This window comes from Canis lupus, chromosome 4, assembly GCF_003254725.2.
Source record: "Canis lupus dingo isolate Sandy chromosome 4, ASM325472v2, whole genome shotgun sequence".
NCBI lineage: Eukaryota > Metazoa > Chordata > Mammalia > Carnivora > Canidae > Canis > Canis lupus.
The window spans coordinates 70,096,888-70,120,096 of record NC_064246.1 but is presented as its reverse complement, the minus strand read 5'-3'; the positions used below and the strand labels follow the sequence as shown (position 1 = coordinate 70,120,096).

Sequence of the window (23,209 nt, the reverse complement as noted above, 5' to 3'; positions counted from 1 at the left end):
AGACCATAACGCATTAGAGTGGGGGGAGCACCAGCAGTGGTAGCACCAAGAAGGTGATTTGGGGACTTTAGCAGGCCCCCAGGCAACTCCATCAGTACTCCTCAGTTAACACTGGCCAGATATCCAGGTCTACAATCCCTCTCTGCTTTTTTATAAGCTTGGTGCCAAAACTCATTTGGAGGCATTTTTCCTATCTGAACTGATAAAAAGTCACTATAGTCTTCATTTCTCCCACTTTGTCTGAACTTCAGTGGTTTCACTACAGAAATATTAATTAATGCGTTTGGTTATGAAATGCTGTTCCCGACTCCCCTGGGGGGTGTAGGTAATATACGGGTAAGCAACACATCACCTTTGTAAGATCCGGAACACTGAGTACAGAAACCCATCTGTTTTCAGATTGTAAATAAGAGACAACAGTGTATTTACTCTCCTAATGTAGCTTTAAGATCAGCCCAGGCGAGGTCCCCATTCCTGACCACCTTGTGTCACTCACAGCCATTCCTACCTCTATGGAGAAGCTAAGAGGCTTGTCACAGTGACAGAGACAGGAAAACTGTATGATACAGACACATGTGAAAGAAGTACCAGCCAAATAGCCCAGACTTTAAAGTCTTTAGTATTCATGGGTGAGCATGATCGCTTCAGGATACAATGGGTAGGGATTGTTTTACAACATTGTTAAAAATAAAAGAATTATTAACCATATTTATTTAAAAGTATATGTTTTTTTGAAACTGTTGTGTGACAACAGTGGTAAAGAACTTTGTGAAAACTGAATAGAGTGAACTTTATGGGTCACCAATGGGACCATTAAAAAAACAGATTATTGTAGCTCCTGGTTTAGAATAAGCTAATTATTATTCTTTATTTTATCTTGCTAAGACCAAAGAAAATCTCTCTAAAGGCGATGAATATTAATCCTTTAAATGGAGGGGTCCAGTTAGTGGATGGTTCTAGAGAATTTAGGTGACTTTCAGGAAGGTGGTGAGGTTTCCAGTAGCATTGGATAAAGTAAAAGTCTTTTTAAGAAATAGTTTAACAAGAGCTAGAGGGGTTTGAGGTGAGTGAAAACAGCCACTCCCAGGAGTCAACCAAGGGGAATCCTGAAGAAAAAAACAAACGTAAAGATGGGTTTGGATTGGTAGGCTAGCAAAAAAAAAAAAAAAAAAAAAAAAAGAGCTTAAATAGCTTGAGCAGTGTACCCAGTACTTAAATCAGCATTGATTTAATTTTTAGTTTGATCAGAATCTTAGATGATTCTTTTTATGGCAACTAGGTATTTGAAAAAACTCTGATCAGTAAGTGCACATAACTGAGGATTGATTGTAGGCCACCGTATATTTTCTAAAGAGACAGAAGCTATACCTCTTTTTCTTTAAATCAATCTTATATTCGCATCAAGTTCTCGTTCTACTGAACTTTTCACATTATTCAGCATTAAATTTATTGAAGTGGCTTTTCAGCTAAAAGCTGAGCCATGTGTTTGGTTCTGAAGAGACTTACTTCATAGACCAGAGAAGCCACGTTCCAGGGTCTGCGGTAGTAGACCAAGGTGTTTCCATCCCGAACTCGATCACAGAGTCCATTGTAGTACTCATTGTCAAAAGGTGTGCTTAGTGGCTCCATCCCTAAGATGTTGATGCTGAGAATGAACAGAGTAACATCAGAAAGGGAGACAACAGGAGCTAATGCCAGGCAGTCCTCTGTGGCTGGGGAAAGAGAGAGCTTTGGCTCGCGTCCCCATCGACCCATTTCTGTGTGATATAATCAGGAACAGAAGCAAGAGCCTGCTCACTTCTGCTTTATGTCTCTGGCAGCAAGCATACCTTAGGAAGGCCCAATAAACTTCCAGGCAACTAGGGCACTGTTGAGAGCACAATGAAAGAAATGCAATAACCAGGGAGCAAGGGACCATCTGGCTCCTGGAGTCTTAACTCCGCTGTTGTAACTCTTAGCTAACCTCCCTTGGTGAGCTAAGAGCCAACTCTGTAATACCACCTATTTAAGTTATTTGAGCTCAGAGGATCTCAGGGGGGCAGTATAACATATGCATGTAATTTTTAATCTATGAATCAACATTGGGGCTCTTTCTCTCCCCATTCTCTTTAAACTTAAGCCTTTTCCTCCAGCTGTTTCATTGCTTGTCAAGAACCTCATTCCCTCCAGGCTTATACTATTTCTATTATACTTTCCAAGGGGAAACACAAAAATTTCAGCATCCCGAAAAGGCATTCTCAGAAGTTCTACTTTTTCCTCCCAGCAAAACAAAACAAAAAAACAAAACAAAACAAAACAAAACAAAAAAACCCAAAAAACAAAAACCAAAAAAACAAAAACAAAAAACAAAAAACCTTTTATTTGGCAAGCTTCAATTCAGAAACAGAAATCTTATTTAGCTTTTAAAAAGTTACGTTTGATTTGTAGACCCGAAAGCAATGTCTGAACAAGAACTAGTTCATTCTTTGTGAAGTATGCTTCTGTTAATTGCAGGAATGGGCATTGCCGTCTAGTCTGTTTCTGGAATATAAGGCTCCAGACCAGGGAAGCCAAAATAGAAGTCTGAACTGCACTTCTATAATTCAGTTTGACACAAAAGCAGAAATACTTTATGGCTCTAGACCACATTCCCAAACTCCAATGAACTAGATTATAAATCTGGATATTGGTTTCAAGAGTAATTTGTCAAAGGGTGTAGATGGTTTACTCTAAAACTCGTTGCTAATGGAAGAAAAATAATTGAGTATCTTAACCAGTGGATTAGTTAAAAAACAACATCTTCACATAAAGGGCACATTCTTTTTTTTTTTTTTAAAGATTTTCTTTTTTTATTTGAGAGAGAGAGCGAGAGAGAGAGAGAGAGAGAGAGAGAGAGCTTGCATGAGCGGAAGGAGAGGCAGAGGGAGGAGCAGGCTCCCCACTGAGCAGGGAGCCCAATGTGGGGCTCCATCTCCAGGACCCTGAGATCATGACTTGAGCTGAAGACAGGACACAATTGACTGAGCTACCCAGGTGCCCCTCAATGGCACATTCTTAATAAACTTTGAATCTACAAACAAAATGACATTATAGCTCAACTTTAAAGAAAGATAAGTTAAAGAACCAATTCAGGAGTATCTTTCTCTGAGCTAAAATTTAACCACTTCTCACTTTTTGCTCTATCAAAACCCTTCGTGAAAAATACTATAGGCCTAAAGTTCTAACATAGGGCCAAAAATGAGACTTAGTAAGTTGAATAAGAAAGAAAAAAGAGACATTATTAGCTGGTTTACTTTTTCAGACATCTTATGCCTTATAGTAGGTTGAAATTTCAGCTTCACTTCTTTACCCGTCCCCACCCGTCCCTGCATCTACAGCAAATGAGTAATACTTTTTTCCCTTTTTTCCTTCCATATGACTAATGTTTTGATACACAGACACAGAACACTGGAAACAAATTTTCTGTGTTTGTTTCTGAAACAAGCCCTCGATTTTCTTTGTTCTACAGTGAACTTGTCCTTCACAAATCTGCATCAACAGAGACGCTATACCTCTTCCCTTTCAGTGGACAATGACATTAACCTCTGTTTATAATGATGATTAACTCTTAGGTGACTATTTTATCTATGAAGTGTGTAGTGTTCGTAGTAAATAGTAATATTAAGAGAGTTCATACACAGTCTTTGCTCTCATGAAATTTATATTCAGATTAGGGAGTTGAACACATAACCACCAATTTCAAAAAACAGTCCAAGGACAAATACACATGTTTCATTTAAGTAGCCCAGGTAAGTACTGCGCAGGTTCCCAAAGGGTCATACATAGAGTTTAGAAGATGTAGGATTTGATTTGGGCTCTGAAGGATGGGGACGGAAGGGCGGGAGGAATGGTGTGCCCGGAAGCCTGGAGGTGGAAATGTGTATGGCGTGATTTCGGGTAGTAGTTTTCAGATTTTCTGCTTGTCTATTCTATAAAAAATTATAATAAATTCTGCCTGCCTGCACAATTTTAATTTGACCTCTAAGATTTTTCATCTTAAGTTTAAGATGTTGCAAAGGATATAATTTCTCAGTGTGCTATAAATATTTACATCTTAAAGTACAATTATTTTGCCTCTTTTTAAAATAAATCCAATGAAATATAAATGCCATAGTGATGGTGGGTATCAAATCACTGCAATGTTTATATTTCTTTAGCAACTAGACATTTTCTGGCATTCCTTTTGATTCTTGTTTTTAAAAAGACACTTTATTTTTTAGAGCAGTTTTAGGTTTCACTGCCAAAAGAGTAAAAGATACAGAGGTTTCCTATATGTCTCTCTTTTCATTCTTGAATTCATGTTTCTATTCCACTTCCACCACAGAATTTTAACTTAATGTAATGTTATTTTAGCTTGGAGGTTTTAAGGTATCACTTTTTTACGCATTTGTGTACTAAAAAGGTATTAATTGAAATTTAAAAGAAATAAATATAGTTTAACAATAGGGTCTAAGTAATTAAAAGCTCTTCTGGATTGAGTTATCATTATTAGTAGTAGTATATATAAGTGTATTAAAATTTTTAAAATAGTTAACAAACATAATTACAAAATTTTTTGGAAAGGTGTCTCAATGAAATGACTGGGTGGTCTTTTTAAATTAATTGATTAGTTCTTGCCTTCAGAAATGAATATTACTTATTGCTAAAAAAAAGATGTTTCAGTATCAATTGTATTCTGATTTTCTATTTTTTATAGCTGCAAATGCTGGAAACTTTACTCACATAAGTGGAAAAGAATAGAAGGAATTTTGTCATGGCAATGTCACTTGATTCTTTGATTTTCTGAGTTTTATGCCAAGAAAAGATCACAGACTAGTCTTTCATTAAAAACTATTTTTAGGGGCGCCTGGGTGGCTCAGTCGGTCTGCCTTCAGCTCAGGTTATGATCCCTTGAGTCCTGGGAGGGGAGCCCTGCATCTGGCTCCCTGCTCAGTGGGGAGCCTACTCCTCCTTCTCCCTCTGTCCTCCCCTGGCTTGTTCTCTCTTTTGCTGACTCTCTCAAATAAAGAGAATCTTTTAAAAAATTAAAAAGTATATCTTTATAGCCCATTATCTCACAATCGACTACATTATCTTTCAAAATGAATTGGAGACCAGTTGACTCAAGATCTTGGAGTCCAACTGAGCACCAATATTTGGAAATGTTTCTTGGTTCTTTTGCCACACAGTAAAATTGAGATAGGTGATGGGGGGTACTCTTCTTTTAGAAGGTGAAAGGCTATTGTGAAAGGGGAGATGAGAGGGGGAGAATAGGCTTCACAACTTGAATGCCACTGAGTTGTTAAGCTTCTCAAGTTTATGAAAAATATGTATGTATGGAATCAAAGATTTACTGTTGGTTCCATAGATTGGTTAAGCAGCTAGTAGTTAAAGAAACTATTATCTTAAAACTTATCTGCCTCCCCCTTAGAAAGTCTTTTTGCACCCCACAGTATGCATACCCCCCTTTGAAGGTTTTCCTTTACAGAACAACAAATTGACCAGTTGGCTGGATCCATCTGGAAAGTTACAATGAAGCGGATCCACACTCTAAAGCACAACTAAGGAAGAAATGTTTCAAAACTTTTGACTTTGTTCCACTACTACAGAGACAGCCAGTCTAGTCTAGAATGAGCCAATTTTTTTCGGCCAAGAAACATGAAAACTTCTCATCGATGGAATGTCATCGCCTGGGAAATAAAAAAAGCATGTATATTTGGCAGCACCTAGAGATGCCTGTTTATATGCCAGCATCTAGAACCACAGGCAATTCTAACCTACCAAGTGAACAGAAAAGAAAGCTCCCTCCACAGAAGTGGTACTATGCTTCGATCACATAAAAAAGTAATGCATTATGTACTGAACATCATTTACAGCTGGTTTGGATTTATATTTTTTCAATGAATGAAAGATGGGTTGGGGATTTCCCGAAACACTTCTGGAGAATCTCAAATGCTTACAAGGCAAGAGGCGGAAATATTTGTGATACAAGGGAATTCTCCTGGGATTAAGAATTTAAGTGGGAGTCCTTCAAATGAAAAAAAAAAAAAAACAGGTATAAATTAATGACTGGACATTTGTGACTTTTGTGTAAAAGAATCTGATTGTATATGACCTCTGATAAGACTTGTTGAGATTTTCCAGATTGGATTGTGTAGAAGCAGTTTATAAGCCTGTTGCCATGACTAGGGTGTTTATTCCTATTATTTCTAGTCAATATATCCTATATATTAGGATATATATATATTCTTAGAAGAATAATTGTGATACATGGTAACTAAATATGCAATGTTAATGAGATCGAAGAATATCACCAATATAATAAAGCATGTCACTTTGAGAACTCTTCTTAAATATTAATTAACTGATTTCTACTCTTAATTCAAACATTTGGATGATCAATAAGGAGTTTCATTTTCTAAGGTTAGTTTTGCTTTGAAGTTTTGATTTATGGGCTTTGTAGTGATGAGAGAAAGTGATGTGGGGTGGTGATGAGCATATGGGGAGAAGCCAAGGTAAGGTGTGGTGAAAAAATATATAGTTTTATGAAAGTGAGAGAAACTTGGGCTTAGTTTCACCAGAAACTAAAGAGTTCCACTAGAGGGGCACCCAGGTGGCTCAGTGGTTGAGCATCTACCTTTGGCCCAGGTCATGATCCCGGGGTCCTGGGACCAAGTCCCACATCAGGCTCCCCACAGGGATCCTGTATCTCCCTCTGCCTATGTCTCTGCCTCTCTCCTGTGTCTCTCATGAATAAATAAAATCTTTAAAAAAGTAATTTAAAAAAGTTCCATTAGAATCTAAAGAGACTAAACTGGTCTTACTTGCTTCACTCAGGTGGTTTTTTTTTTCCTGTAAAATGAATATAATACCTCCCCTGACAACCTCACAGGATTATTATGAAAAATCTACAGAGAAAAAAAGGTAGAAAATAAAGTTCAAAGTACTATGCAAATGAAAGCTGTTGGAGAATAATAGGTTTTATGAAGACTAAATGTTATAGGTTATTGTTCAAGGTAACAAGGTATTTAATAAAAAGCTTGGTGGATTTATTCTATAAGGAACTACCTTATTTTTCACTTCTGCAGCCAACCTTCCCCAGAACTGAGGCCCCATCCTCTTGCTTGGTCCTGAAGACTCAGCCCTGTGACATTCCCTGTCACCAGCCCTTACTGTGGCAAAGCTTGCTGTATTTAGCCAGCTTTCTGGGATGCCTCACTATGAAACTTCTTAGCAAATGCTATATAATAAATTTTTCTTTTCTCTGAACAAAGAAAACCAATAGATTATGATTGTTTTTCAGCTAACTGGGCTAAAATTTCTGTAGCCTTTTATAAGATAAGGTATACATTTGCATTGAGAGAAAATAAATAACATACACAATTCTCTGCTTCAAGCCCATCTGTTTAGATTAAGGAGAAAACTGTTTCTTGGACCCCAAATAAAGCAAAATAAAGTAACACTGGACTTTCACCACAGACTCATAGTCTCTCCTTGAGGAAAGCGGCAGGAAGAGTCAGAACTCATTGGAGTATGCAGTGATCTGGTTATAAGGTTTCCAACAGCCCCCATACCATTTACTGACAATTATTAAAAGAACCTCCTATGTTTGGAGACAAAGAGTGTACATTGGATCCAAGATTCCTACCTTTTGGCCAAGGGCCAAAGACACTTGGTTAGTGGGCAATACGTGAACGCTGCTGGGAGAAGATTTTATAAAGTGAATAAAGGGTGTATGAAATGTGATGTTTCATGTGGTGCCTGACTCTTGGTATCCTGGAACTTTTTCCCTCGTTGAGATTCAACAAGTGCAAGTTGTATCTGGCTTAGAGAGAGAAGACATCTCTGTTTAGAGCCAAACCTGGTCCAGAGGCCTTACCTTAAGAACTGCCCCCTACCCTGGTATAGGGTTTCTCAGCCTGAGGGCCACTGACACTGTGGATCTGGCCGCCCTGGGCACTGCAGGATGTTTGGTACCATCCAGGGCCTCTACCTACTGGATATCAGCAACGCTCCCTCACTTCTTGAGTTCTCCATCCCTACCCCACAGCTGTGACCACCAGAATAGGTTGCAGACTTTGCTAAATGTCCTCTGGGGAGAAAATCACTCCTGGGTGAGAACCAGTACCTTAATCCCTCTATCAGCCTTGCTGATACCTCCATCTTCTTTCCTCTCCTTATCCCTATTCTCAGGACTTGAGTCCTGAACGTGCATGTATTTCTAGTGACCCAGTTTCACCTGATGCCAACTGACAGTATTTTAGAAACACTTATTTTCATTAATTAATTGATTGATTTACCTATTTATCAGCTCCCAGTATTTATTGAGTGCCTGTGATGAACTGGGTCTTATCAACCACCTAATCTGAGTGCCCGTGATGATCCAGGCACTCAGATTAGGTGGTTGATAAGACATATTCCACTACAGGCAGTGAAACAGAGCCATCTGCCATCTCTGTCAATATACCACTGGGTGTAGGAAAAACTACATCTCTGTTGAGTACAACTTGCCAACCAATCTACCCAAAGTACCTTTCCTGCAAACAGCTCAGAACAACAAATGGAAACTATGCCATAGGCATCCCTGGAATGTTCTCTGACTATATGGAGCAGAATGGAATAGCACCTCAGGGCCATGTCATTTTCCTAATTCCTAGAGCATAGATCTCTGGGTAATCTTTATTCTGTAAAACTCTGAGTTCTAAACTGTCCATGACTTCTCATCTAAGCATAGCTGGCCAGAGCCCCTGTGTTCTGCAATGAACATGGAATGAATGAAAATGAACGAAACCTCTCTTTGTAATAAGAGCCAGAGTCTCCACACCATCACCATCTGGCATCAGAACTTCTTCTCTGCCTTTTCCTCTTGGGTCAACTCTAGAAGACTGTACCTTCCTCAGACCTTATAACCAGGTACAGATCCAGGACAAGTCCCCCGTGAAAGACAGCCTTACTTACAATTCAGATATTTGAATTGCAAGACCTACCACTGGCAAGTGTTCAAGTGTCAACACGTCACTTCAGCATTGCTGCGGCCTTCCAGAGGCTCATAACTGACCTGTGTCATCTCCTGCTGGACTCGGAGAAAATCACCTCCCATCCTGATTCTACAGACCCCCTAAGTGAGGCCAGGCGGTTGTGCAAATTGTCTTGAAATGCTGATTCGGCACTTATCTTCTTTGAAGCTCAGGCACGCTTGGGGCCGAATGCGGGCCCTCGGCCTCTCTCCCACCGGGGAGGGACGAGGGACGGAGGTCACCCTTGCCCGTTCTCACCCAGAAGCCTTCAAGCCAGATACAGACCCGTAGCCCGCCATCCGCGCCAGTTCCGATTCTTCCACCACTTTCTCACGGCAGGGGAGACGGGGATCACTTTCACAGTCGTCCTCATCTGAGAAGTCCCCGCAGTCATTGTCACCGTTACAGAGGAGCCGCTTCTTTATGCATCTGCCTGCGATCAAACCCGAGAGAGCCGCGCTGTGTCCCAGGCCCGGGCTTCCTCCGTCCCCCCGAGGTCAGCAAGGGCACAGCAAGGGCACTGCAGGGCGGGAGGGGACGGAGCACACTTGCGCTCGGGATTCTCCTTAGGGTGCACCGGGCAGCCCTCTCAGCGCCCCCCGTGGCCCTTGGCAACAGGACCCCAGAGGCTCCTGACTCTGGGAAAGGAACAAGGGGTGGTGGGCGGCGGGGTGGGGGTGACTGGGTGATGGGCACTGAGGGGGGCACTTGATGGGACACCAGGTGGCATGCTATATGTTGGCAAATCGAACTCCAATCAGAAATATACAAAAAAAAAAAATAGGCTTCTTTCTTTTCGCCCCTGAGAGCGCCCCGGAGCCCGGGGGGGGGGGGGGGTTACCTGTGCGGCACCTGAAGTCACCGCCGCCGCAGTCCTCCTCCCCGGCCGCGCAGGGCTCCGCGGGCTCGCACTGCCGTCTGTCTCCCACCGCGTCTACGCACTTCTGCCCGTTAAATTGTCCGAAGACCTCGATGCTCCTTGAGCGAAACTGCACAAAACCCGCTGGAAATATTAGGATTTCTGTCGCCCCAAAGGGACAATGATCTAGGACGGCGGCCGCAGCACTGTAGGCCGCTAGAGACCCAGAGGCGGCGATGGTTTCACGGTGGGAGGGGCCCTAAGTGCAGTCACCCGGGTTAGAGTCGCCTGCCCGCGGGGGGGGGGGGGGTGCTCAGGGCACGCATCTGGCATTGAGTGCCCCGTGCAGGTGTCCAGGCAGCGGGAGCCTCACCAGCCAGGGGCGGATCTTTCCTTCTCAGTGTGGAACGCAGCTGGGCAGGGATGGGGATGGGTGGTCCCTGCCTCAGAGTCCTTTTCCTGCAGGTGCCTGCAACACAGTCTCCATTGGGGGTGATGAGTGGGAATGACAATGAACACTTACCATTTGCTTGAGGCAAGGGTCACATTCCGACCACTGGCTCCAGGAGCTCATTCTGCAGTCTACGGGGAATGGCGTGTCATTCTCTCGTGTTGTCCCTGGGACAGAACTAAGATAGCAGGACGTGTCAGCTGCATGGTGTGGCAGGTGTCTGTGTCCGATTTATTGCCTGATTTATTGACTCGTTTTCCGCCTTCCAAATCAAAGGACCCATCCTTTTACTCTAGCTCTCATTTGACATTTGAGCATGTACTGCTTTGTATTTTCAACTGGTCTTGTGGGATTCTTGTACCGCTTTGTGATGTGACCTTCAGCCTACCCATAGTTCCAATACTGGTGATGAGGAAAACTGGCAAGTCATGCTGCTACCTGCTTTACGTGGATTGGTCTTTTATTTCCAACTGCCTTATGAACTCAGTGAAGCTAGAGACCTTGCTTTGCTTTGTGTCCCTCAGAGTCTGAAAAAGCCTCCAGTTGCCTGGTTCTCTTGCAAATTTAAGCCAGCAGGCCAGCCGCTCCCCTAGCAAGTACCTGGGAAGCCAAGCGTTCCCACCCCTGCGCTGTGCATGTCCTAAACCGGAAGCCTTACCACTTCACGCTCTGCTTCAGGACTTACCCTTTACTGCTCTGAATTTAACACCTAGATTTTGGCCCTTACGGCCTTCCCTCCCACCTCCAGACCCCAAAGCTCAGCTGTGCTTTTCCTGGCTTTGCACTTTTCTTTCTTTCTTGGTTCACCATTTGCATCTCTTCTGCTTGCAACACCTCCTTGGATTATTATCTTGTTCAATGAAAGAAAAAAAAAAAAGAACAAAACATAAAGCAAAAGCCATTGACCAAGAATCCCATAAGTGCCCTGCTCTACTTCCCTGAACTGGCACCTGTCGTTTCTGGAGTGCGGCCTCCTATTCCAGAGGGCTGGCTCAGTAAAGCCAATCCCTCCATGAAGACTAGATCCTAGCCCTTCTCTGAGACCTTGACCAATTGAATACGTTCTCCAGTAAAACTCTTCCTCGCTACCAGTTTCTTTCCATTTGTTGTATATTGTGTTCAAGTCTTTGATATTAAGAAGAAACAAGCAAATGAATGATTAAACAAAACACTCTTTCTGAACTCTACATTTCCTTCTGGTTGCTTCCATTTGTCCCGTGTCCTTCACCATGTCATTACTTAAAGGAATTGTTATCAATTTATTTATGTTTCTGTTTCATCAAAAAAAAAAAAAGTTTCATCTCCTCCTTTAACCCTCCATGCCCCTTTAGGTACCTCTAAAATTCTCCCATCCTTCCAGCCAACTTTCTTGGAAGAGTGGTTTGTACCCTATGTCTCTCTCTTTCTTTTAAAAAATATTTTATTTATTTATTCATGAAAGACACAGAGAGAGAGAGGCAGAGACATAGGCAGAGGGAGAGGCAGGCTCCACGCAGGGAGCCCGATGTGGGACTTGATCCCGCGTCTCCAGGATCACGCCCTGGGCCGAAGGCAGATGCTCAACCGCTGAGCCACCCCGGGGTCCCTGTACCCTGTCTCTTGTTGCTTACTCCCAACCACTGCTCAGCCCTCCTGCCCAAGGACACTGCTCTTGCCAAATTCAGTGTCAACTGCCATGTGGCTCATTTGATCCTTTCAGTGCTTATTTTATTGACTTCCTCCCACTGGCCAATGCACCTGGCCATTCTTGCTGTTTAAAACACTCTCTTCCCTTGGACTGAATGACGCTAAACTCCTACCATTTCTTCTTTCTCTTTCAGTTGTCCTACTCACCCACGTAGGCTTCTCTTCCTTAGAAAGTCTCTGGAATGTTGTTTTTCCTCAAGGCCCTGTCCTTGAATCTGTCTTTTCCTTTTTCTGTCTACATGTTCCCAGGGCTTTGGTTTCTATGCAGTCCAGACATCTCCCCTGAATTTTAAGCTCTTGAATATAACTCCCAACTGGACATCTGCACTTGGATTTTGTTTCGGTTCATTGAACTCGATGTATTCCCAAAACAAATTCATTATTCTTCCTCTTCTCTCAAAGCTGCTACCTCCCCCTGTAGTTGTTTTCTGGGTGAACAGCACTTTCATTTATGTGGTTGGCCTGGCCCGAGGTGTGGGTGCTCCCTGTCTTATCCTGTGTCCCTCACACTCATCACCTGTAACTAATCAACCATTAAAATCTGTTGTTTAGTTTCCTAATTGACTCTCAAATCCATCCTTCCTTCATCTTTGCCAGACACTTCTCTGCTCTACACTAACATTACATATCTCCTGGATGACAATAGTTTCTTGCTAATCCAACTTCCATAAATCATGCAGAGGATCTTTCAAAAAGGCAGATTTGATTGTACCATTGCCTCCTGAAAACGTGTCTGTAAGCTTCCTATCATTCTTATGATAAAGTCCAAATTTTCTTATATGGTGCAGCAGGCAGAATAGCGATGCCCCAAGATGTTCCCATTCTAATCCCTAGAATCTGGGAATATTTTACCCTACATGACAGGAAGGAATTTGCAGATGTGACTAAGAGAAGATTATTCTGTATAATCTGGGTGGATTCATTCCAAACATATGAACTCCTAAAAGCAGAAAAGCAGTTCAGGGAGATATGAAGACACAAGACGAGGTAGGAGAAATTCAAAGCACGAAAAGGGACCCCACTGCCTATTGTTGGCTGGGAAGATGGATGGAAGCCATGAACCAAGGAATGCGGGCAGCCTCTACAAGCTGGGAGAACCAAGACAATGGATTCTCCCCTAGAGCCTCTGGAAAAGAATACAGCCCTGCCGGTACTTTGATTTTGGTCCAGTGAGACCCACTTCAGCCTTCTGACTTGTAGAACTGCAAGATAATAAATATGTGTTGTTTTAAGCCACTGATTTGTGGTAATTTGTCACACCTGAAATGAGAAACTAAACATGGTCTAGTGACCTCTAGATGGCCTATCTCCTTCCTAATTCTTCAACTCTACTTTCTCCATCAAAGCTTTAGTCACACCAAATTTGAAACTCCCAAGATAATCTGCTTTTTCTCATGTCTTCAGGCCTTTCAACCCTCTATTTCCAATTTACTACTGTGCTCTCATCTCTGGCATCATGGATCTCATCTTGGGCATAATGGATTCCCCACAAGGAGCATTCCCTAAACTCCTTGCATAATTTATTTTTCTCTGTGCATATTCTTCCAGGATCTTGTTCTTTCTTGAGTCATAAGCACCTTTGCAGGGATATATTTCATTTAATTAATTCACTTACTCAGGCATCGATTCATTTATTCATTCGTCAAATATCTATTAATGGTCTCTATTTGCTAGGCATACGGGATATAATGGTGTGCAAAACAACAAAACAAAATAAAGCCAAAACCATGATGCCCAAACTGGAGCTTACGTTTTAAACAGCAATATCAGTGAATTAGAAAAATTTTAACTGTTCAGCTTGCAGATCAACTTCTTGGAATATAGTAGGTGCTCAGTAAATGTTTTCTGAACATGAATGAATAACTAAGTGCAAGAAGGGGCAGGACGTTCTTGATCATGTTTTCTTGAGCAGATCTAGGTCTATATTTCTCTACGTAACAATCTCCTGGTGATCTGCCCTCATGGTATTTGTGCAAGACCTGTCTGTCAGTAAGGCAGATTTTAAGACTGGACACATCATTTCTGTAAACCTGACTCTTGCCTAAACCAACCAGAAAGTCAGGGAACCTGATAAGCTTCTATCTTTTAAAAGTGCAGGTTAAATATGCATTAAACACGCTGCCAGAACTCTTTGGTGAACCTGCTTTCCTGGAAGCCCGAGTATTAGTGTGTATCTGAAACTGCATGGCTGAGAAATTCTCTGCTAGAACGTTCCCATAAAGCTAAGATCTCCTCTGGAACTGATAGGCCTCATCAAGAGGCAATGGCAGATGCACACTTATGATCTATAGCAGTAAGTCTCAATACATTGCATATCATAATCCTCAGATATTAAAAATAGAAATTGTAGAATTGTCATCCTCACTCCAAAAACAATTAAATCAGGCTTTCTGAGATGGGCTCCAGGCAGCAAATGTTTTTAAAAAGTACCCTCGGTGATTCTCATGTTCATGCACTGTTGAGAAACACTGTTTGGCAACATTTGGAGGGTATTCATGAAATCCAAAAGGGCACAATTCAAGTAGGTTGGGGGTGTATATCAATATAACCCAAACTTGAAGCTACCACTAACCTGAAAATGTCACTGAGCTGGTTTATCATTAATTTCAGGAATTACTCTAGGCCCTATTTATTAGTGTCTCTATGGATCTTTTCAATATCTTTGTTTCTCCAGTATTAGTCCTGTTGCCTTCAACTAGATTATCTGCTCCTGTCTGTTTTTTGTACTTATCACTTATTTAGATGATCAGGTTAGTATTTTGCTTTACTGTCTCCAAAGAGATTATTCCCTTGGTTCTAGAAACTATACCCTATAGACCAGGGACTTTTATCTTTCCCACCTGCCACTGAGAGGAGAGCTCTGAAGAATAACTAGTTCAGAGGTACAGTAGAGACTGAAGGATCATGTATGGAAGGTAAAATCCACTGTAAACACTGTAAACACTCCAGAGTGAGAGTCCTCTGCTGTGCGAGCCTAGAACCCAGCCAGTGATGGAGGCTGATGAGAAAAGCTGTTCATCTGTCCCACACCCAGGGCCCAGGATCCTGCTCCAAAGATACTGACATTGGCTGTAAACTATTCTCTAGCAGTCTTCACATAAGCAATAGCACCACATTAATTATCTACACCCTGATTCCCTTCCTTCTCAGCTTCTAACTTAAGGACTTCTTTTCTTTTTTATAGATTTGACTCCCCTTCTGGACTTAGTACAGAGCTCTCCCTCTGATCTTTTATTGTCCTCCTAGACCATGATTTAGATTCATCCCTTGAAAGACCCCATCCCCTGAACGACCCTATAAGAAGGTCCTCTGATCACACTGTTGCCCCAAAGAGCCAGACTAACAATCCTCTGGATATCAGGCGCAGTGTATTTGTTGGTTTACTAGTTCTATCATACCACAGACTATGAGGCTGAGACAACAGAAATCAATTTTCTCATAGTCCTGAAGTCTAGAAGTCTGAGATCAAGGTGTCTGCCTTGTTGGTTTCTTGCAAGGCTTCTCTCCTTGGCTTGTAGATGGCTGTCTTCTCCCTGTGTCTTTAGATGATCTTTCTTCTCTACAGCTGTGTTCAGATTTACTCTTCTTTTTTTTTTTAAGATTTTATTTATTTATTCATGAGAGACACAGAGAGAGAGAGGCAGAGACAGAAGCAGAGGGAGAAGCAGGCCCCATGCAGGAAGCCTGATGCGGGACTCGATCCCAGGACTCCAGGATCACGCCCTGAGCCAAAGGCAGATGCTCAACTGCTGAGGCACCCAGGCACCCCCAAATTTATTCTTCTTATAAGTCGTATTGGATCAGAGTCCACCATAATGACTTCATCTTAACTAATTACCTCTTTAGACACCCTACCTCTAAAAACAGTTATATTCTGAAGTATTGGGGGTTAGGACTTCAACATATAAATTGGAGGGGGACACAATTCAGCCCACAACATTCAATAATTTTTTTAATTAAGCCATTTCTTCTATTTGTCTACTAGTTTTACTAGACAATTTTCAAATCTCATTAATCTTTTATTCTACCACTGAGAGGTAAATTTTGTAGGTGCTATTAGTTCTCTTTTACAGATGAGAAACTAAATCCAGAATTACACTACTTATCCAAAGTTGGACAGTTAGTGGCAAAACTGGATTCAGAATCTACGTCTATTTCTAGTTCACCACAATTTTGCCTTTTCCCCTATGCTGCCTCCCCTTCCCATCACCAGTAAAATCCTCTTTGAAATGATCTAAAAGGTCTCAGCTTGGTCAATACTTTTTGGATATAATAGTCTCATGACTTTTAGACATTTTGAAATACAATAAGTTAACAAATTTTTTTCTTTCTTTTCTTTCTTTCTTTCTTTCTTTCTTTCTTTCTTTCTTTCTTTCTTTCTTCTTTCTCTTTCTTTTCTTTCTTCTTTCCTTAATAGAGCAGTTTCAGGTAAAGCACATCAGTAGGACAACTTGGTTCTTGCCTGGATCTATTTTAAGTTTAAACCTAAATGATGTCAAATTAGGCAAAAATAAACTGAAAAGTGTATGAACATCCAGCTGTTTTCCCTTCATTGCACCAGATACCTGGATACTTGGAGGCAAAATAAGCTTGACTCTGGGGAATTATTAGGAGGAAATAGTATATTATGCAAAAACGGATGTGTTACTGAAATGAATGCACTACATAAATATTAAGAAAGAAGATGAGTGGTCTTGGATAGCTCCTTCTGAGCCCATCACTCCCTCCTGAGCTCCTCTGACTCACTAGACAGATAATGTTTTGTAGCTGAAAGACTGTGTATGTACAATGCTTACCACCTGCCTTTCACCCTGCTGAGTTATTAAGCTGAGTGGAAAAGTGTTTGTAAAGTACTTTCTGGATTCTTAGATGATGTGTTTATCAAGTAAAACATATCTCTAAGTGTTTCAATCTCAGCTTGAAAGTCACTTCCCAGATCAAAGTAATGTATATCAACACAACAGGCGATCTAACTCTGAGCCAGAAATGCATTAAATGAAGGGCCATTGATGTACACCTGGGCCCATCTCCTGGCCATGAAAAGTTTCCAGCTTTAGTAAAAGGAAACCTCAGGAGCAGCTCACACTCCAGGACACAATGTGGCAGGCCCAGGCAATAAAACACCTGCTGTAGGAAGGAATCTTTTTGTCAATAAATAAGACAACGTGTTTCCTTTGAGTGAAGAAATATAAGCTAATTAGGACTGCATTCTTAACCCACAGATCTGCCAGTTTGCTTAGTTCATGCAATTCATCAAGATGAAAAGATAATATAACAGCAGTGTCCAACACTATTTTTTTCAGGACCTTTCTTGATTTCCCAAGTCTTATTTAAGAGCTTCTTTCATGTGCTCCCAATGAGCCAACACCAGTGACCTTTATGGAGGGCCTGCTCTGTGTCAGTAATGGTTCTGGGGGCTACAAAACAATGACCTTACCATCATGGAGATTACATTCCAGTGGGTGAGATACAATAAAAGAGCATCCAGCAAATATGACATTAGCAGTTAAAGACAAAAGAACTGTGAGGAAAAATAAAGCAGGGTGAGAGAATAGAGAATGCTAGGGCTGGGGTAGAGGACGGAGTTTTCTTATGTGGGGTAGTCAAAGCATCCTCTCATACGAGGTGTGATGATATAAAAGTGGGTTCACAATTTTTTTTTTGTCATTCTTCCTATCAAAGATAGAGTCTATGTGCCCTCCTCTTGAAGCTGACAGTGTCTTTCTTAATCCCTCGATGAGCAGAACACAGTGGAAGTGAGCCTTCATGACTTTAAGGCTAGGTTAGGGATGGCCAGGCAAGTTCTGCTGGCTTATCTAAAGACATTTGCTCTGTTAGCCTTTTCCCATTATGTATAAAACTGACTACCCCGAGTCTACCACATGGAGGATAGAGGGAAAGAAAGAGAAAGAGAAAGATAAAGAGATAGAGTCTCAAGGAGAAATGACTGTTCCAGCCCCTTGTTTTTTCAGTCTTCCCAGCTCAAATGACAGACACATGAGTGAAGGAGCCATCATAATAATCCCAGGCCCTGCCATCATCTGACTACATCCATGTGAGAGACCTATGGAAACCATTTCACTGAGCCCACTCAACCCTTGGACTCATGAGCCAATAAAATAATTGGTATTGTTTTAAGCTACTGTTTTGGAACAGTTTGTTACACAGCAAAAAATGACCAGAACAGAAGGTGATACTTGGTTAGATACTTGGATGAATTCAGAGAGAAGCTATGTGAGTGTCTGGAAAAGAAATGTTCTATGCTAGGGGAAAAAAAGTGCAAAGGCCCTGAGAGAATATGTTGGAGGCACAGAAGTATGGTGACAGAGCAGAGTAAACAAAAAGGAGAATGGAAGATGTGCCTGGAGAAAGAGATTAGGTGCAGCTCCTGCCTTGTAGGCTGTGATGAGGAGTTTGGGTTTGCTTGTGAGCTTGATGGAAATTCTCAGAGGAGTATGAGAACAAGGGTACCACCCAGAGTTATGTTTTTAAAAGATTTAAAAATGTCTCTGGTTACTAGATGGAAAGCTGACTAGTGGGGTGTGAGCAAGGTTGGATACAGGCCAGAAATGACAGTGATTTGGACTAGAATAGTCACAGTAAGGATACCAGGCAGTGGGTAGATCTGGGATATATTTTAAAGATAATACCAACAAATGTGCTGTTAGATTGTCTGTGGGGAGGATGCAAATAGAGGAGTCAAGTGTGATTCCCAGGTTATCACCTGGGTAATTTAATGAGCAGTGGTGCAGGTTGGGTGAGGTCAGTAGAGAAATCAGTGGGTATGTTTTGGACGTGTTAAGTTTGAGATGCCTGTTAGATTTTTCAAGAGCTGCTGACTTAAGTAATTAGACATTGCACTCAGGGAAGTGAGGTGCACTATAGATACAAATACGAGAGTTGTCAGAGTGTAAGTGCTATGCCACTCCATGAGACTGGGTGTGGGTGTGTATGTCTGGAGTAAGGCTGAGGTTGAGCCAACATTTAAAAGAAATGTTACAACAAGTCTATAGACTGATGGGAATGATTCGGTACAAAGGGAGATAATGATGATGCAGGAGAGAGGGGGCAGTTTCAGGAGCAAAGTCCTTGCAGAGGCTAGAACAGATGAAGCCAGTGCACAGTGGAATGGTGAGGCTCACAGGAGCCTGTCTCCCCTAGTATCATGGGCTTCACTCAGAGACCTTGGCTGAGCTTCAGTCGCTGTGTATTTGTTTCTATTCCTGAGCAGACTGTAAGCCCAGTGAAGGCAAGACCCTTGCAACTTGTTTTACACTGCAGTTCCTGATGCCATGTCTGGCCTGTGTTACAAACTTAATAGATATTTGCTGTACTACCTGGATGAATAGACAAATGACCATCCTTGTTTAATAGTAGTTGACAAATCTGTTAACTTATATTGAATATGAATATTAAAATCGTAGGTGTACACAACCAAAAGAGGGAAAACTGGCATTTTGGATGTCGTCAATTTAATAGTTAAGCCTCGTTTTTCCATTAACAGATGTTTGGGTATTTTTCCAGATTGTTGAGATAAATTTAACTCAAATAAATTGAATGATAATTGCTAACATTTGGGAGTGCTTAGTTTATGTCAGGAATTCTTCGAAGCCTCTATTATGATCTCACTTAATTTTTACATGAGCCCTATGAGATATCTATTACTAGTATTACCATCCTTTAAAGACGATGAACTGAGTGAGCCACAGAGAAGGTGACTAATTTTCCTCAGTTTACACAGCAGAGGGCACCTGGTGGCCAGATTGGGATTCAAACCCAGGCGGTTTTTCTCCAAGGCCTACCTACCTAGCCTCTCTCAGGACTTCTAACTCCCTGTTTAGTGCTCTTTCTTAACTGTATGAAAAATGAAGACTAAGATAAGTATGAAAATCATAACTACACCAAGAACATACCACCGATGCTGTCAAAAGATGAATGTCAGATTAGGGAAGGTGTTTGTAATTCTTACCAGAACCGAAGGACTGGTTTATAAAGTGGTCATAGAAATGCATAAGAGAAAGACAAGAAGCTCAATGGCAAAAAGAGTAAAGAACGTAGACAGTCACAAGGGAAAACATACACATGGCTTTTAAACAGATGAAAAGATATGCAACTTTATTGTGGGAATCATTTCGTAATGTATAAAAACATTGGATCATCATGATGTACACCTGAAACTAATAGGATATTACATATCAGTTATATTGCAATTAAAAAATAAAAAAGAGAGAGGGAGATTAAAACTATTTGAAGAAACATTTTTTTTTTTTTACACCAAAAAGAGAGACTGACAAATATCAAAAAAGTTGGCTAAGAGTTGTTGCTGAGGCTGTGGTAAGTAAACACTCTCATACTCTGCTGGGGAAAGTGCAAAGTAATAACAAACCTCCCGGGGCCATGGGGCCATTTAAGCAAAGTCACAAAGGTGATTTCCTTTTGACCCCTTTACATCACTTCTGGGAATGAGTCCTCAGGTGTAACTATCCACTTGTAAGATGACATACAGATAAAAATATCCATTGCAATATTATTTATAGTACAAAAGATTGGAGACAACTTAAGTGTTCATCAATTAAAGATGGATTATCTAAGACTGCATATCCACACAATGAGAAATTAATCAGTTGTGAGGAGAATTAGGAAGGTCCTTCTAACTGATACAGCAAAGTTTCCAGGATATATTATAAATTATATGGGAAATATATTATAAATTATAAAGGAAAAAGCAAAGTACAAGATAGTGTGTAAAAGGAAGTGGAAAAATTAGATTACATATGTGTCCATGCTTTAATCTACACTAAGACATTCTGGAAGGATACACAGAAAGTTAATGAAGGTGGCTGCCTATGAGAAGAGGGTAGCGCAGGAGAAGGTAGTATTCTAAGACTTTAAACATAAGAAGATAAATATGATGAAAAGTTATAGGTAGGGAAATCAACTTCTCAATTTGTTATATTTTTTGATCTTTGAACCATGTATATATGTTATTATTTATAAATTAAAAAATAATATAGTGATAGCAGTACCCATGGCACTCAAAGCTGGCCCGTCACTGTGCTAAGGACACTGCATGAATTATCAAGAATTTCACATTTTTATTCCCACTTTGCAAGTGAGGAACAGATTTAGAGAAACTGAGGACACTGCCTCGGGTCACATGGCTCATAAACGGTGGACCCTGGAATCAAACTCAGGCCACCCACTGCCAGGACCTGTGTTATGAGTATGACTCTACTAGCACATTGGTTGTAACATTTCTGTTCTCCTTAGAGAAACATAAGGGATGATGCCCCATTCGTGGCCTATTCTCATGAGTACTCTTATGTTTGCAAACAAATGATTATTGATACATCCCCAACAATTCATGGGTAGCAATAGCTCACTGTCGCTGTGGCTTCAGGTGAAGGCATCTGCAGCCATGTGATATCTCCTGAAGGCAGCTGTAACTCTATCCCTTGTTTTCCTCAACCAGAAAGCATATCAGAGTAATAGCAAGTGATTATTAAAAACCACATTTCACATATACTGAGTTCTGTGCCAGGCACAGATGTTGGAAGTACAATGTATGAATGATAATTTAACTGTCATAGAAACCCTTATTAGATAGGTGCTGTTATTGTCACTGTTATGGGGTGAATTGTGCCCTGCCCCCTCCACCAAAGTTGAAGTTATAACCCCTGCACCTCAGAATGTGATCTTATTAGGAAAAAAGGGCCTTTACAGAGGAAATCAAGTTAAAGGGGATTCATTAGGGTGAGCCCGAATCCACTGTGATTGGTGTCCTCCTAAGAAGAGAAAATTTAGAACCGACAGAAATGCACAGAGGAAAGATGGGTGAAGATGGAATGATGTAGCTGGGAGCCGAGGAGGCCAAGGATGCCGATCACCAGCAGAAAGTAGGAAGGATCCCACCCAGAGCCTCAGAGGGAGCACCGCCCTGTGGGCACCTTGATTTCAGGCTTCTGGCCTCCTAATAGTGAGGCAATAGATTTGTTGTCTGAAGCAGCCCAGAGTGTGGCACCAGGAAATGAATACAACTACCAGCCTACAGATGAGGTACTCAAGGTACAAGAAGGTTGAGTAACCCACCCAAATTTACATGGTTGGTTGGTAATGGTGCCTGGAGCTGAGTTTGGGAAGCCTGGCTCCAGAGGAGGGCCCCATTCTGATCACATCTGTATTTTAAAAAATCATTTGCCAACTCCAGTTGTCTGGTTGAAATGATGTGTCTCCCTTCCTGAGGGGTATGCACACTCGGTTTTGACCTCCACCCTCTATCAAAGGGCAGAGCACGGCCTGTTGGAGCCGGGGAACCCTAACAGGCTCCTAGGGGCCTGGAGGTGAGAGTGCTGGAAGCCAAGTCCAGCTCGGCGGTGCAGCTGCTCAGAGCTGGGGGGCCGGCCAGGGGCTTCGAGGTCCTCCCTGGAACAGCCGAGCATGGCCGGGACCCAGGGGCACAGACTTCAAAGTGGCTGCAGCCTTCCCCACGGCCTCTCATTTTTGATCAGCGGGAGTCTCAATCCAGGAATGTGGGTTGCTTACAGTGTTTTGTTAACTTAAGAAAGGGCCAGAAGGCTAAAGCAACTTGTAGTAAATTGCCTTCCCAGATCCCCTTTGTACCCGATGCCCGGAAAATGTTTTCTGGGTGCAACAGTGCTTTTTAGCGGACGTGGGCAGAAGAAGTGATGGCAAGAGGGAAGGCCTGGTGCAGCATGCAGCCGGACCCGTGCTGGCCCGGGGGGGCGGGGGGGGCCCTCCGTGGGTGATGCAGCCCTGTGAGCAAACCAGGGGCCCAGGGGAGCCCAGGAGCCACGGCAGCTCCCCCACTGCGGCCCAGGGGCCGGCGGAGATGTGCTTGGCGACAGACGTCAGATTCCAGAACAGAATCTGGTTGAACCAAGAGTCAAATGATCAAAGTGGAAGTGGATGCAGGTTGCGGTTGTGTCTGGGCAGAGGGAGAGCGTTTGGCCAGATACGGTGCCCCAGCTCTACCGACAAAACCCGAAATACTTCGATACTGTCCCCAAACCGGATCATTCTGGATCGGATGGCACAGGTCTATGTGTTCTCCAGCAACTCTGGGCACAGCATAGATGTTCGGTAACATCCTATTAATCTGCTTGATTTATTTCCTGGCCCGACCTGGCAGGAGCTTCGTGTTCCCAATGAAGATCAGAGCAAAAGGAGAGAAAGTCTTTG

General features: G+C 42.0%; 1 protein-coding gene across 1 annotated transcript in view; it reads right to left on the bottom strand.

Annotated features, from left to right (window-relative positions):
* The window catches only part of C9 (complement C9), a 60,067-nt gene that overhangs the window by 36,111 nt on the left and 747 nt on the right, over positions 1-23,209 (bottom strand). The window contains exons 2-5 of the mRNA XM_025436375.3: positions 10,397-10,502; positions 9,856-10,003; positions 9,300-9,447; positions 1,507-1,645 (exon numbers count right to left, since the gene is read on the bottom strand). Of these exons, the coding sequence (XP_025292160.1) occupies positions 1,507-1,645; positions 9,300-9,447; positions 9,856-10,003; positions 10,397-10,502 (541 nt within the window). The remainder of the gene's footprint in view (positions 1-1,506; positions 1,646-9,299; positions 9,448-9,855; positions 10,004-10,396; positions 10,503-23,209) is intronic.